At 40.1% G+C, this 13,432-nt stretch overlaps 1 protein-coding gene across 1 annotated transcript; it reads right to left on the bottom strand.

Annotated features, from left to right (window-relative positions):
* Positions 1-2,724: 2,724 nt before the first annotated feature.
* On the bottom strand, positions 2,725-7,365 carry abhd5b (abhydrolase domain containing 5, lysophosphatidic acid acyltransferase b). The gene is made up of 7 exons (XM_074686936.1): positions 7,279-7,365; positions 6,561-6,643; positions 6,042-6,438; positions 5,620-5,771; positions 5,348-5,459; positions 5,071-5,251; positions 2,725-3,663 (listed from the first exon to the last, which is right to left on the bottom strand). Exons 1-7 carry the CDS (start codon positions 7,320-7,322, stop codon positions 3,535-3,537), a joined length of 1,098 nt encoding a protein of 365 aa, XP_074543037.1. The 5' UTR covers positions 7,323-7,365; the 3' UTR covers positions 2,725-3,534.
* Positions 7,366-13,432: the final 6,067 nt, after the last annotated feature.

The following is a 13,432-nucleotide window of genomic DNA, read 5'->3' as shown; positions in this document are numbered from 1 at the left end:
ATGCTAAAATGATCCATAGAGGAAAGGGAAGCTAGCCAGCTGGGTCATTTTCTTTGGGGGCAGATTCAGCCATTATTTCGAAATACATCCTTTTCTCTAACAATTTGACATGTATCTTATTATTACATCATTTGAGGTCCCCTTAAGTTGTGTTACCCCGTAGACTAAGTCTAGCCTGTAAGCTATCTACATCAAATAGCTTTTAGCTGGTTATTTATTTCGCTAGTAATACAGTCTTAAGCACATAAACATAGAAAGAATTGACAACCTGCATCCTGATCCAAGGACCTGGATTTAAAAATATCAAATAATATGTATCAATATAAGGATGAGTAGAGCTCCTCTGTATTGTGAAGGCAACCACAGACTGTTTCTTAAGACCACATTTAGTTCAACAAACTGAATGTCTCTCTGACATTAAAAGCTTTAAGGATCTTCTAAACGAGCTGCACTTCAGTAAGAGCTCCACTGATGTCACTGATTCAGTCTTAGAGTCTGAATGCCTCTTTGGATCCATTTCATTCCCTCTGCAAAAGGAAGAGAAGTCATTTAGTCGACAGCTTTCCTGTGCTGTGTTTGTGGAGAATAACCAACCAGCTGGCAAACTCCACCTCAGGTTCTGCTCGGCTCTGGATGTGATGTAGGAGCCGGAGGATTCTGTGTCTGTTTTTAATGCTGTGGGAAATTCACATTTCAGATCAATGATGTGATACAAAATGTACTTTCTTGACAGCTGTTGCTCTTATTTTACATCATAGCACAGACTTCATTTGGTTCTGTCAGTTTGATTGTGAAAATGTCACTCTAGCTGCCAGCAGTGGTAAAAATAAATCCATGGACTGTAAATATCATCAGTCACTCTTCTGCAGACTTTTGTTGTTTTGGTTCAGACGGGAAGGAGTGGAGCTGCCCATGCATCATGTTTGAATGTCATTATACCAGCGGACTGTCACATAAAAACAAAAACAGTTTACAAGACCTCGATGGTGATGAATGCTTCTAGGCTGAAGGGACATATCTAGTCCTCCTCAGGACTCAGTCTGTTTGTTAATGTCATAGTCTGAGGTTTAGCACATTTGAAATTCCCCTAATTCTTCTGCCTTCTGATCCAAAATTATTTTAAATACGGAGTTAAATTTGATTAACTGATAGCATGGCTGCATCTGTCTTTGGTCCTGCTTCACCTACAAGTTCACCTGCTCTCAAGCTGCACAGAGAGGGACTGAGGTCAAAAAGGGTCAAAACTCCAGCAATGGTTGTAGTGCAGTGGACAACTTTATTCTCAAACCCCTTTCAGCGCGTGGCTTCATCAGGGTCAGGAAATGTGCATACAACATGAAAATTGGGAGAGAGTGTGTTTTATGTGTTAAACATGCCCTTCATGTATGTGCTGTTATTCTAGGCCTTCAAAAAACATCTCTGTCCAAACCCTGAATGAAATTTCCTTTTGCTCTTGAAAAAAATAAACTGTGCTTATATGACAGAGAGGCTGACAGAGAGACAGAGTGAATAAGCTTACAAGCTTAATAAGTGAATATTATGGGCAGAGGGCCTGGCACGTTGAGTGTGCACGTTGTGTGTGCACATTGAGAGTGCACGTTTCCAACCCCAGGAGACTGTGCACATGGAGCTCCTGCTGAATGTTCCTCGCTGCCTTGACAAGTAGCCAGCCAGCATCGTCTTCAAGAAAACAAACAACCCATAATTACCCTGTTCAACCGCAGCATCACTTCCTGCAGTTCAGCAATCTAAAAGACTCTGTCTCCCTGGCTACCCTGTTGCCGGGAGACAGTTCTGGTGGGCTGGGTAGATGTCTAAGAAATGACAGAAATGGGCCGAGGTAGCAGAGAGGTTGAGACGGAAAAGGCCAAGGTGCTCAAAAATGATCCACCTCCAGAGTCTCACATGTGCTCTGTTGATTTACTAAACTCCTGCCTCCATCGCCATCTTTCATCTTCTGCATGCTGACTGAGAGGTATAAAAAGCAGTCACAGTAATGAGGTGACATGTTAACTGTTCCTGCAAACAGAGGCGAGAAACATTTGGATGTCATTATTCACCACTTCTAAGCAAAAAAAAAAAAAAAAAAAGGTATCCTCTGCAGTTTTTGAAAACTAATCCTCTTAATGTGTCTCTTCAGACTTTTTGGTTTTCTGAATTAAGTGATGTTTACATCTGTATTTTCTTGCAGTTTTATTCCTCTGTGCTTCTTTGATGCAGTGTGAAAAAAGTGGACTGTTTGTCAGTATGAGCATCTCAATCCTGTAAGTACAACTAGTTTTTAGAAAATGAGCACCAGGATTTCAACAGGAGACAGGATGCAAAGAAAATTAAGAGTCTGGTTTGGTTTTGAATCTTGTTTTAGCTTTTCATGGTTAGTATATGTGTACGGTGCCAAACTGGAGGGCTGGTCTGTAAAAATGAGGCCAAACTGACCATAAAAGGAAGAGCTGTGTTGTCCATCTCAACATAGCAAGTGCTGTTCATTTTTTAACAAAGCTTCATGTTTACTTTTAACTTCATCATGACTGAGCCTAACGTATTGTTTTCCAGACAAATCAATATATTCTGTTACTGTTAAAAATGAGTGAAATCCAAACATGGATGATCTGTATGAAGCTTATCAGTGCAACTAACAGCTCTACAAATTGTCACAAAACAAACTTATCAGCCTGTTAAAATTATGTCTTTGCGCAAAGCTATTTTCATAGATTCAAGGCTTCACAACTTGACGTCTCCCAGTAAAGGACCATGTTGTTTCAACTAGCGCCAATGCCCCTTGAAACAGAAGGTCTATTTTTAGTCTAACACACATCTCTGACCTTATTCTGTCACAGCAGTTGTGACTTAGCAGCGCAGAGAGTTGTACTGCTCTTAAAGCATCACTGTCCAGGTCTCCTGAGTAGGTCACTCAACTCAATATGCATGTGAGGGAGCTCGGTATGGGATTCACTGTTACCCCTCTGAGAGAGGGCTACAGAGGGTGAAGTGCACATGTTGTTACTGTGCTGCCACCTGCTGGTCGCTCTCTGTCACAGCTTCTCAGGACAAACTTCCCACCAGAAAAACACAGCAGCCCTTTGCCCTATTTCTTCCCCCCTCATATCTCTCTCAAAAAAAGAACATCCTGTCCACTTTTCCTAGACCTCCACCCTAACTATTTATTCCCCAGAAAGAGGATTTCACATGTTACAGAGAAGAGTTACACAACAAGTACTGAGAATTCATATTTTGAAATGGAAACTTGTTTATACTCATTGCTTCAGCAATGTAAGGACAAAGATTACACTTTATGAGCAAAACAGACTGAATCTGGAATTTATTTACAAAACTTCTTTACAATAAACTGGATAAAGAAAATTACCATCATCTGACCTTTGACCCAAAGTCTTGGAGAGTGATCAGCTCTCAAAAGTTGAGTTAACTGTTCATATTTTGTGTTATGGGTGCCTTTAACCATAAAGTGCGTATCTCAGAGGCTTACAGTTGAACTACTGTGGCTTTCCTTTGGGCTAGTTTGATTTGTTTTTTTCCTCAGTGCTCCTGATGCTCTGTTCCCTCATCCTCACTTTTCTTCTCTGTTCTGGTGAGGATCTGAAGAACTGTTTGATTGAAGTCATCGGGCTGGTCAGCAAAAACGTAATGTCCTGCTCCTCTGATCACCTGATAAACAGAGTTACAGATGGCAACAAGAAGAAAGTCATCTTATGCAACAGTTCAATCACGGATTTTAAACCTTTGAAAGCACAACCCCAATTCCACATTAGTTTGAATATTGAAAAATGTTAATAGAGACAAACGATGATGTTTTGCAGATGATTTAACCATCATTTAATTTGATGTCAGCATTTTACCTTTCTTGAGAATAACAAAAATACTGAAAAAAGTTTTGCAATACCTAAGAAATACCCAAAGGAACACCTCTGCACCAGATTAGTGACATGACTGGGTATAAAAGGGCACTTCCTGCAGGCTGAATCTCTAAGATGAAAGAAATAGGAAAAGGTTCAGACAGTAAAAGAAAATAGTTCAAGAGTTTAGATGCCCCCCATGTCAAATTTCAAAGAACCTTGGGATTTCATCATCTTAAGTACAAAATATCTTTGAAAGATTCAGAGAATCTGGAGAAATCTGTACAAAAGGGAAAAGACTAAAAATCATATCTGGATGGTGCTAATCTTTGGTCCCACAAACAGCACTGCTTTAAAAAACAGCCACGACTCTGTAGTGGAGACCACTGCATGGACTCTAAGACCCTGAAATAACCAATGTCAGTTGACATATTTCTACACTGCACTCACAAATGTTGTTTAACCAGAACCATGAAAAAGAGAATCCCTTTTTAAACTACATTCAGAAACACCAGGAACTCCTCTATTTAGCTCATTCAACATAAACTCAAGTTGAGAAGAAACTGTCAAATCATTATCATTAAAGCCTTCATCTTTAGGTGCAGGGATGAATAAGTGCCCAAGGCAAGACAAGCCTTAACTCTGGGAAGGCACCACCACTGCTGAATATTATTAACAATTTTGGAAGCAACATAGCACAATGCCTTTTTCAAGAAAGACCTTACATATTTTAGCAAGACAATGACAAAGCACAACCTGAAGGTATTACAACAGCATGGCTTCAAAGGAGAGGAGTCCTGGTGCTAAACTGGCCTGTAGACCCTACGAGTCAAACATTCAGAGCATTTGGAATCATATATAAGTCACCAAGGGGGTATTAACTGACCTCCTGGGTTCACAAATGTTTGCAGGGTGTTATTTACCAAAGAGGTGATGGATCAGAGAGGTATACAAGTCTATGCCTTACCTTTTTTGAGTGTGTTGTTAGCATCAAATTTAGCACAAAATTAGCACACTTCACTTTCAACATTTGATATTTTGTTTTGAGTAGCTTTGAATGATTTGCAAACAATCAAATTTAAATTCTGTCAACATTTTTATGAATGGTGCTCAAACATTTTTGGAATTGGGGATGTACAATCTCTTTCACATCTACTAAAACACATGCCTTGCCATATGTATGTTTTTAACCATGAAGAGAAAATGTTGAGGAACCTACAATGATTTCCACGTCCGGTCTGTTCTTCTTGAATGCGTAACCAGAGTCACTGTCGATGCTGGAGCGGGATCCATAAATGAAGGAAATGGGGATGTCAGTCTGGATCTGGCCGATCCTATGGAGCATTGGTCTCTTAGCCCAGCCATAGGGAATGGTCATATTCCTGAAAGCCGTTTCCCCACTGAAACATAAAAAAAAAACAATGTCAGAGAGTGTCAGCCACACAGCCAAATTACGAGTGTGATATCACTTTACATCTGCTTCAAATGTCACTCACCTTGGTGACTGGGCATTGAGATGGTAGATGTAGTCAGATACTGTGTTATCATCAAACACAGAGGAGTACTTTTGCTTGAAGTCTGACCTGATGGTCTGGACCAGCATTGGACCTGAGAGAGAAAAATTACTTCAATATGTTTTAGAATCATTACAATCACACTCTCACTTCAATTACATAATGCTTTTTCAGTGAGCTGTATTACACTTTGATGTTTTTCCATCAATTAAAAAAAAAACAACAACTTTAAGTCCAGATTAATTATTTCTAACCTAAAGGTCCAGCCAGCCTGAGTCCAGCAAGGGGGTTGAAGGGGCTCATGACAGCCCCCATGGCTCTGATCCACACTGGGATAGAGTTGTGGTTGGGGTTCTCTGGACGAGACGGGAACCCCCATGGCTCCACCAGGAGCAGATGTTTCACCCTGCAAACAAACACAGTGAGTGGGTTAGGGTATGAACTCAATGTAGCAATCCAGTTTCAAATCCTCAAATCTTCTCGTTACTGTGGTTACAGCGAATATAGCAGAAAAAATGGCAACAAAGTCAGAGGGGACAAAAAACATGTATTAAGTTCTATAAATTAAAAAATACAATTTCTGATTGTAGAAGATTTATTTCACAAAAGCTGTTAAGTATTTTTAGCATTAACTAAATGCTTGCGTGGCCAAGCTGTTGAACACATACTAAAGCACCTGTGTGGGTATTTGAGTGCGTAGGCAGCTGACAGGTATCCTCCAAGATTGTGTCCCAGCAGCACCATTTCCTCCAGTCCCACCTTCTCCCTCCACTCTTCCAGGGCTGCCAGGAACTGCTCCTCAGCCCTCTCAGAGTCAGTGCTGAACTGGGGACGGCTGCTTCTGCCAAAGCCCAGCAGGTCCAGTGCGTACACCGGCCCACTGCTGGACAGCCAGTCCAAGTTCTGGGCCCAAAGAGCAACACCACCTCCAAATCCATGCAGCAGAACTAGAGGAGGTCTCGTTGATGTAGGTAGTTGAGGGGGGGACTGTGGCTGGGTTGAAAAAGCTAAGGTCCACAGGTAGTTGTTGTCTGATATCCGGACAAATTGCCTGGAGAAAGGCCGAGTCACGTCTGAGAGAACAGAAGAAATACCAAGTAGAGGAATTAACTCAAGATAAACAGGTCTCATAGCCCTGATTTACACCAAGTTTACCTCTGATAAGTTATTTGACTTTTCTTTAAGACAATCTTACTTTTGAGCATCTTTTCTTCTGCATTTTTCAGCTGAGATGGAGATGTGGGGCACCAGGAGGGAAGCCAACTTGATATCCATGAGCTGTGTTTCAGAGTCATACATCCCAGCACATAGAACACATAAAGAACATGCAAACACATACAAAACATGAACTTTGACCATCTGTCGTTTCTGCTATCAGTGCTGCTGGTATGCAATCTATACCTCTACTTCCCTGAGCCTCCCGTCCAGGAGAACTTGAGTGTATAATCAAACGTTAAATGTGAAGAAGCCCAGATACATTTGACGTTTAATCTTAATCTGTATCTTTTACAAACCGAAAAAATCAATGTCTATAAGATAAATGCAGATTGATGGTTTCTGAAACCATGATATTTGTGTTTTATTAGTGGAACAACAACCCATCAGTAGAAACACCTTGTTCCCTAAATGGCCATGAAATTGCTGTTAAATCTTAACCGGTAAATTATAGGGTTTTGACAGACAGATAAACACTTTGCAAGAAGTGACGACGTGTAACAGAAAGTTTGCATTGGATTCTTAAAAACATTTAATAGCCTTTAGTTTGTACTTTTAATGGAGCTGATACTAGTTCAAGACAACAATTTAAATGGGTGATGTCATAACTGACCATCCCGAAAGTATGAATCTAAGGTTACTGTCCAAGGTTTGAAGGCAAGTCAGATTTTATAAAATAAAAACAGAAGGAAATCTACCTGTCCTCCTTGATAGGTTGGATCTCCTCCGCCATCCTCCGCATGGTGTTGTGATGGTCTCGCGACCATCAGAGAAAGTGGGCAGAAAGAGTGGAAAGAGACGTTCAATTACATCCCGTCAAGAACTCTATTTCGTCTCTTGCTCCGAACTCCGAACTAATTAACAAACACAATTTCACCAATATCGTTTTTATAGTAGGCTTATTATAGACTATAAATTCAATTAGTGGTAAGAATCTAATTTTTTTGAAAGGTTAGCCTGATGTTAAATGCTCTGGGGAGCTGAGGAGCTTCACTGTAGTCAAAAATCCAACTGCACATGAACGCACCGAAGTGTTGCTAATTTCAGTTGAGCTAAACGTTAGCTTCCCAGGTGGGTTTGACAACATTTCGACACCCTTTATCCATTTTGTAATTCTTCGACACATTCTTGTCGATACAATATTGTAATAATACCAATAAGTTATATTTTTGTGTATTATTAGTGTGGCGTTTTCTTTAGCACGTAAAATGTCAAAGACAGGTGTCCTGTAACTTAATTCATCACAGGTAAAACTTAATGCTTTGACCTTAACTTTAAAATTAAATTGTCAAAAGTTATCGATTCAAGCACTTAGTTGAATTACAGAGCTGTAGCTTAAGTTTATGCTAGGCTAGGCTATGGCATTTGCATACTGATTAACCACCTTAAGATCCAGTTACCCAGCCAAGCAGAGGCTGAGTCTCAAACCGAATTTGATATAGTTATCAAAAGCAAAGAAGATAAGCTTTTTATGCTGTTTGTGTCATATTAAAAAAAACAAATATCGAAAAAGAAACTTACATGACCATTTATTTGATTTTCAATACTGGGTCTCATCAGGTTCAAGGAGCTGAATAAGTTCAGGAGCAAAACTGTCACGCTGCCAAGGCTGCATCAGCTTGTGTCAGGTAAGGCCTCTGCAATGACAAACCAAAACAGATGACCTTGTCCTCAAATTAATAGGCCAAGTCAGAGCAAACAGTCTGTTATAGAGATTAAACCTTGACTTATCTGAATACATTTCTCGCTATAATTTAAGATAAGGGCAGAGATTAAAGAAAAAGTTAATTTAATTCATTATCCTGAAGGATTTGAGTGCACGCTATGATCCACTTTTTCTATCTTGGTTTTCCCTTTTTTAACATTTAAACTTTCTGTGAATCTCATCAAATGTTAAAGCGGGGTTGTTATATAGATTTGTAGAGGGATTATCCTTGAAAGGTCAGTATCCTTTAAAAATGAATTTCTACACTCAGAGTTGGCTCTCTTGAGTTTGAGGGGTTATTTCACTTGTTTAAGGACTCTGCTTACAGAACCCAGAATGATACGCTTTAAAGGTCTACAAATAACATACATGATACAAATTACATGCACTGTTTGAGAAAGAAAAGAGGAGACTTTTGACAAGCTCCACTTAGGTATTCATGCTGCAGCGTGATGTTTGGACCTTTTATAGATGCACTTTATACACTGATGAGTTGAAAACAGCCTCTCTTCACGTTTTCTGCTTTTCTCTCACGCAGGTCAAGGGCGATTTGAGGAGAGCCTTGGCAGTCCTGATCCACAAGGTGGCATACTTGTTTTCTAAAAGTACACACACACACACACACACACACACACACACACACACACACACACACACACACACAAAAAAAAACACACACAGACTTTTAATACAGTCTCTGGCTGCTTTGTCCTTCATTACTCAATCACAATTTTCCTCTCGTAACATCCACTTTTGGTGGCTCTTGGACTATTGGCTGGCTGAGAGGTTTATGAGTGATTCATTTCCTTTGCTCTCATAGATGCAAACACTCTTCCTCTTTGTGTGTTATTGTCCGTTCACTCTGCTGAGCACACAAATTTGGTGAACCAGTAGACAATGAGGCACAAGTCAAGCCTGTGGATGAGCAGTGGTAGTTTAAGACTATAGCTGTCCAGGGAGCAGTGACTGGGTGAAGTGTCTTGTAAGGAGAGAGCCTGTGCTGAGGGGAGTTAAACAGTACACTTTATTATGCTTCATCAGATACCCAGAATCACTGTGGTCTAGCTTTAAATTGACTTTACAAAGGAACATCATGCTCACTATATCAAAACATATAAAGATGGAAACGTGGATTTTATTAAGGGGGCTGAGCAAAAATCTCAGGAAGAAAAAAGGAAAGGGCGAACCCCTCATAATACCCTGCAGGTGAAAGTCTGTGTGGATATTGCATTATTTTCTGTTAGCATAAAGCATTGACTACAGCCTGCGGGCCTTTTTTCACGGCTGACACTTTGAGTTGTCAAAAAGAGAAAAGCACAAGTTTTATAAAAGAGGAGCTAGAGAAGCTTCCTGGTATTTTAACAAAAAGTGCTGCTATCTCAAAAACGCGCAGAAGTTATAAAGCAAAAACTCTAGACACAAACCCAGGCTTTTATTTTTTTCAATCTGTGAATTAACCTGTTTTTATTTAGAACATACATCTAAAATACAAGAAACAGTGGAAAACTAAAGAAACAGTTTATTTTTGTCTGAATAAACATTTAAAGGGGACATATCATGCTTGTTTCTCCTTTTCACTATGTCAGACTAGGATGCCTGTAAAGCATTTCTCCCCTCAGTACAAGTCATTTAGTTCCTTCATTGCCCCACAATAGTGTTCTCAATATCCTCATTTTAGGCCATTCTGAAGATCTCGTTGAAACGCTCCGTTTGGAGAATGACCTCCAGTAACCTCGCAACGTCACAGCCCTTTGTGCTCTGATTGGTCAGTTCTATCAGAGGGGCGGAGAGGGTAGAGCCAGCGGGTGGTTTTTGCAGCATGGCAGTATTTACAAAATCGCCACATTGAATGGAGCAGACCGAGCGAGTTTGCTGTTTGCCAAAACTTCACCATAAGGCATTGATAGCACTAATAAAATGACAGAGTGTAGGATACGTCTTTTTGTATTGGACCCTGAGACAGACCCGGACGGTTCTGCAGCTCAATGGAAGAAAATCCACCTCGACACAGATCATCTGAGGATGCTTCAGTGTGGTGAGTCAAACCGGTACTGTAACCTGTATAGTTTATACGTGGAAATATAGGCAGACTTCACCAATAAACTATTTCTATAACAGGGCTCCATCCTGCTCCTTCACTTTTCTCTGTCTGTTTTATCCATCATGCTGAAAGTGTAGTCTAAAGATCGCCTCTACTGTCAGTTCGTCACTATGTTATTACCGCAGCATTATTGTGGTCCAGGTTCACAGTGCATGTCAGAACAAGCATGCAAATATCACAGTCTCACAAGTATTACGACGTCTGCTAAAACTACAGTGTTTTAACTGCTAATTCCCCATGTAAAGCCGAGCTGCTCAGCAGAGCAGAGTCCCTGCATCCAGCATTCAGTCAGTCAGCTCTTGGTGGGTGTATCCCTCGTTGGCGGTTGTGTGACTAACTGACATCACAGAGGAGGAGCTGCTTTATCAGATTACTCCAATAAAAAGAAAGGATCCTCGTGTCGTCACCAAGGTCGAAATCTCGCGGCCAAATGTCAATGACCTATTTTCAGAGGCATCAAATCTCGTTCTAGGATATCAGAAAAAATACAATATCTCATTTTTTGAAAATTCAGAGAGTGTAAGGTCTTGTTTTCAAATTTATTATATTATATGTAAGTATTAAATCAGGGATCAGCATGATATGTCCCCTTTAATTAACAAGAACATTACAGATGCACAACAGCGGCCTTCTCTTAAATGTTTTAAACTTTGTCACAGCTGAAAATAATCTGTCCTGAAAAACCACAGTGCATTAGAGGACAAGTAGCTCTTTCCTACCCAAACAACTCAATCAATCACACTTTTATACCACAAGAGACATAATGGACGAGTCAAGACAATGAAATGTCAGAAGGTATTGACAAGTGGAGAAATAATAAAGCAGAGTGAATTAAAAAAATAAAAAATAAAAAGGCATAAGAAGGAGAAGAAAAAAATAATCATAAAATTAAATAATAATTTAATAAAGATAGATAGATAAACTGAAATAACAACTCTGTAGCTCATTGGTTTTCATCTTCAGTATGTACAATAGTCATTTATGAGTGCTGCACAGATGTCTCACCTCTCTGAAGCTGTCAAAAGTTAGTCACAATATGATTTGGTTGTTCAACAACAGATGTGACAGAAATAGTATGATGTTCGTGTTGTTATTTATTTGATCATTATTTCCACCTCTAAACCCAGCAGTTCCAGTAATTTATCGTTTCAGTGCAGCATTAATATTCATCTTTCTGTAGATCAGTTAGCTGGCTGTAGGCACACATACTGCACTCTGACACGAGTTTTTGGGGCATGGCCCAGTGCAGTATGGGTATTAAGAGCGACTAAGCCGTTAGCTGAAGATAGAACGGGGATGGACGAGAGGCGGAGGGTCTGTCTGGTTGCTAGGATACATTGCCGGCGCCAACAGCGGATATGATTTATAATGGCCAGTCTCACTGTCTCGCTTTCTCTGCTAGTTTCCTCCTTCCTCTCCTCCCTCTCACTTTTCCACTGACTCTCTCCATCCTCTATCCTCATTCTGCCCTCAGCATCTCTATGGATCTATTAACTGGCTCTGTCTTACTGATCCCAGTACTTACTGCCAGTAAAAGTTAAGACTATTTATTCTGTTGTTCCTGATAGTCCTTCCTGTGTACATCGTGAGCATGCTTAGACATCTCCAAAGTCCTATTCTTTTATTTGGTCATAACTACAAACCTCGCTCTTAAGTCCATCCCTGTGTTGTCCCGGGTGCATACATAGAGAGTCTATTCATGGGGGGCTGCAACTGGTTTGTGTTTTTTAGGAGCGAGCATTTCACATGACCGTAGAGCTGCAGACACATGAATGGATGATATTGATTTGCAGTGACTTGATCCACCTCGGGATGTGGAAATCCTCAGGGACAAATCCATTGTGAGGAGGGAGGGGTATGAAACTGTGTTAGGAGAAGAGACCAAGGAGGAAATGAAGGACCACATAAAAGATGAAAGGATGTCATGAAATAATTTAGTGATGCACACTGTGGCGTTAGATAAAGATGGCTCTCGGGCCTGAAGTTCAGTAACAGCGGTAAAACAGTGAGGATATTTTTTACTGAGAATCTTTTTTTTATCTTTGGATGGAGTTTTTATCTCAGAAAAGTATTCACACAGTGAGGCTCAAACCCTCTGCTAAAAATGGAGCAACTCTCTGTTGGCTCTTTTTTAATGCTGTGTTGCAGAGGTTGTAGTACAGCACAGGTTGTGTTACAGTTGCTGTTGAAGTGAAGAGCAAATGACTGAAAGTGAAATGAATCCCAGGCTGGAATTTTGCTTTTAAATACCGCCATTTCAAGAGGCCTTTCAATGTAATTCTGTCTCGATTTTTCTTTTTGAATTCCAGAAATTCAGCCACGTTTTCTAAAGCCATTCTTGCTCAGGGTCACTCTGTTAAGTCTAGTTAAAGGAATCTCAGTTTGAAGCCAAAGCTCTAGAAATCCTCTTGTGTTAAGTTCTGCTGTTGAAGAAAATCAACGGGGGCACCAATTTTGGAGTAATGTTTGGTGTCTGAGAAAGCACAGTCCATACTCAAAACGTGGATGTTTATATTTACCGAGGTTGCAATGTGCATTTTCTTTTTTGAAATTCTGTACAGAAAATGAAAAAACAGCTTTAAATAGATTTTATGAAGGATGTGCTAAACTAGACAATTAAACATCCTCAACGTGTAAGCCCTAATGCTCATTACATGATCTGTTTAAGCTACAACAAAGCTAGTGATGCACCAGTCCAATCCTGGTATCAGGTGTTGGTCCCAAACTGATTCAAGAAGCTAGACTGAATAATGGTGACAAAGGGCTGATGCATAGGGCAGATCTATTCAACTCATTTTTATGCGCTTCTGTGTTTACAACCATAAGTGGTGCTACATTATCCACATCAGTAGTTAAGTGCATTTTGGAGGTTTTTTCACTTGTTAAATCAACAGCTCTGACAGTAACCTGATAAATGTAAATCACCAGTTTCATGAAGATACGATATGATACCGATTCTTTGGACAACGATATGATATTTGCTGATATCACAAAGTCTGTCACGATACGATACGATACGATACGATACGATACGATACGATACGAT

This window comes from Halichoeres trimaculatus, unplaced genomic scaffold, assembly GCF_033239565.1.
Source record: "Halichoeres trimaculatus isolate MK-OKI-2021-1 unplaced genomic scaffold, fHalTri1.1 fHalTri1_scaffold_14, whole genome shotgun sequence".
NCBI lineage: Eukaryota > Metazoa > Chordata > Actinopteri > Labriformes > Labridae > Halichoeres > Halichoeres trimaculatus.
Note: the sequence above shows the minus strand (reverse complement) of the source record. Positions and strands in the feature narration are given on the sequence as shown.

Coding starts and splice junctions, on each gene's coding strand:
- abhd5b (XM_074686936.1), bottom strand. CDS start 7,322: ATGCGGAGGATGGCGGAGGAGATCCAACCTATCAAGGAGGACAG. Junction 5,772..6,041: donor GCACTCAAATACCCACACAG/GTGCTTTAGTAT, acceptor GTTTGTTTGCAG/GGTGAAACATCTGCTCCTGG. Junction 5,252..5,347: donor CTCAATGCCCAGTCACCAAG/GTGAGTGACATT, acceptor TTTATGTTTCAG/TGGGGAAACGGCTTTCAGGA.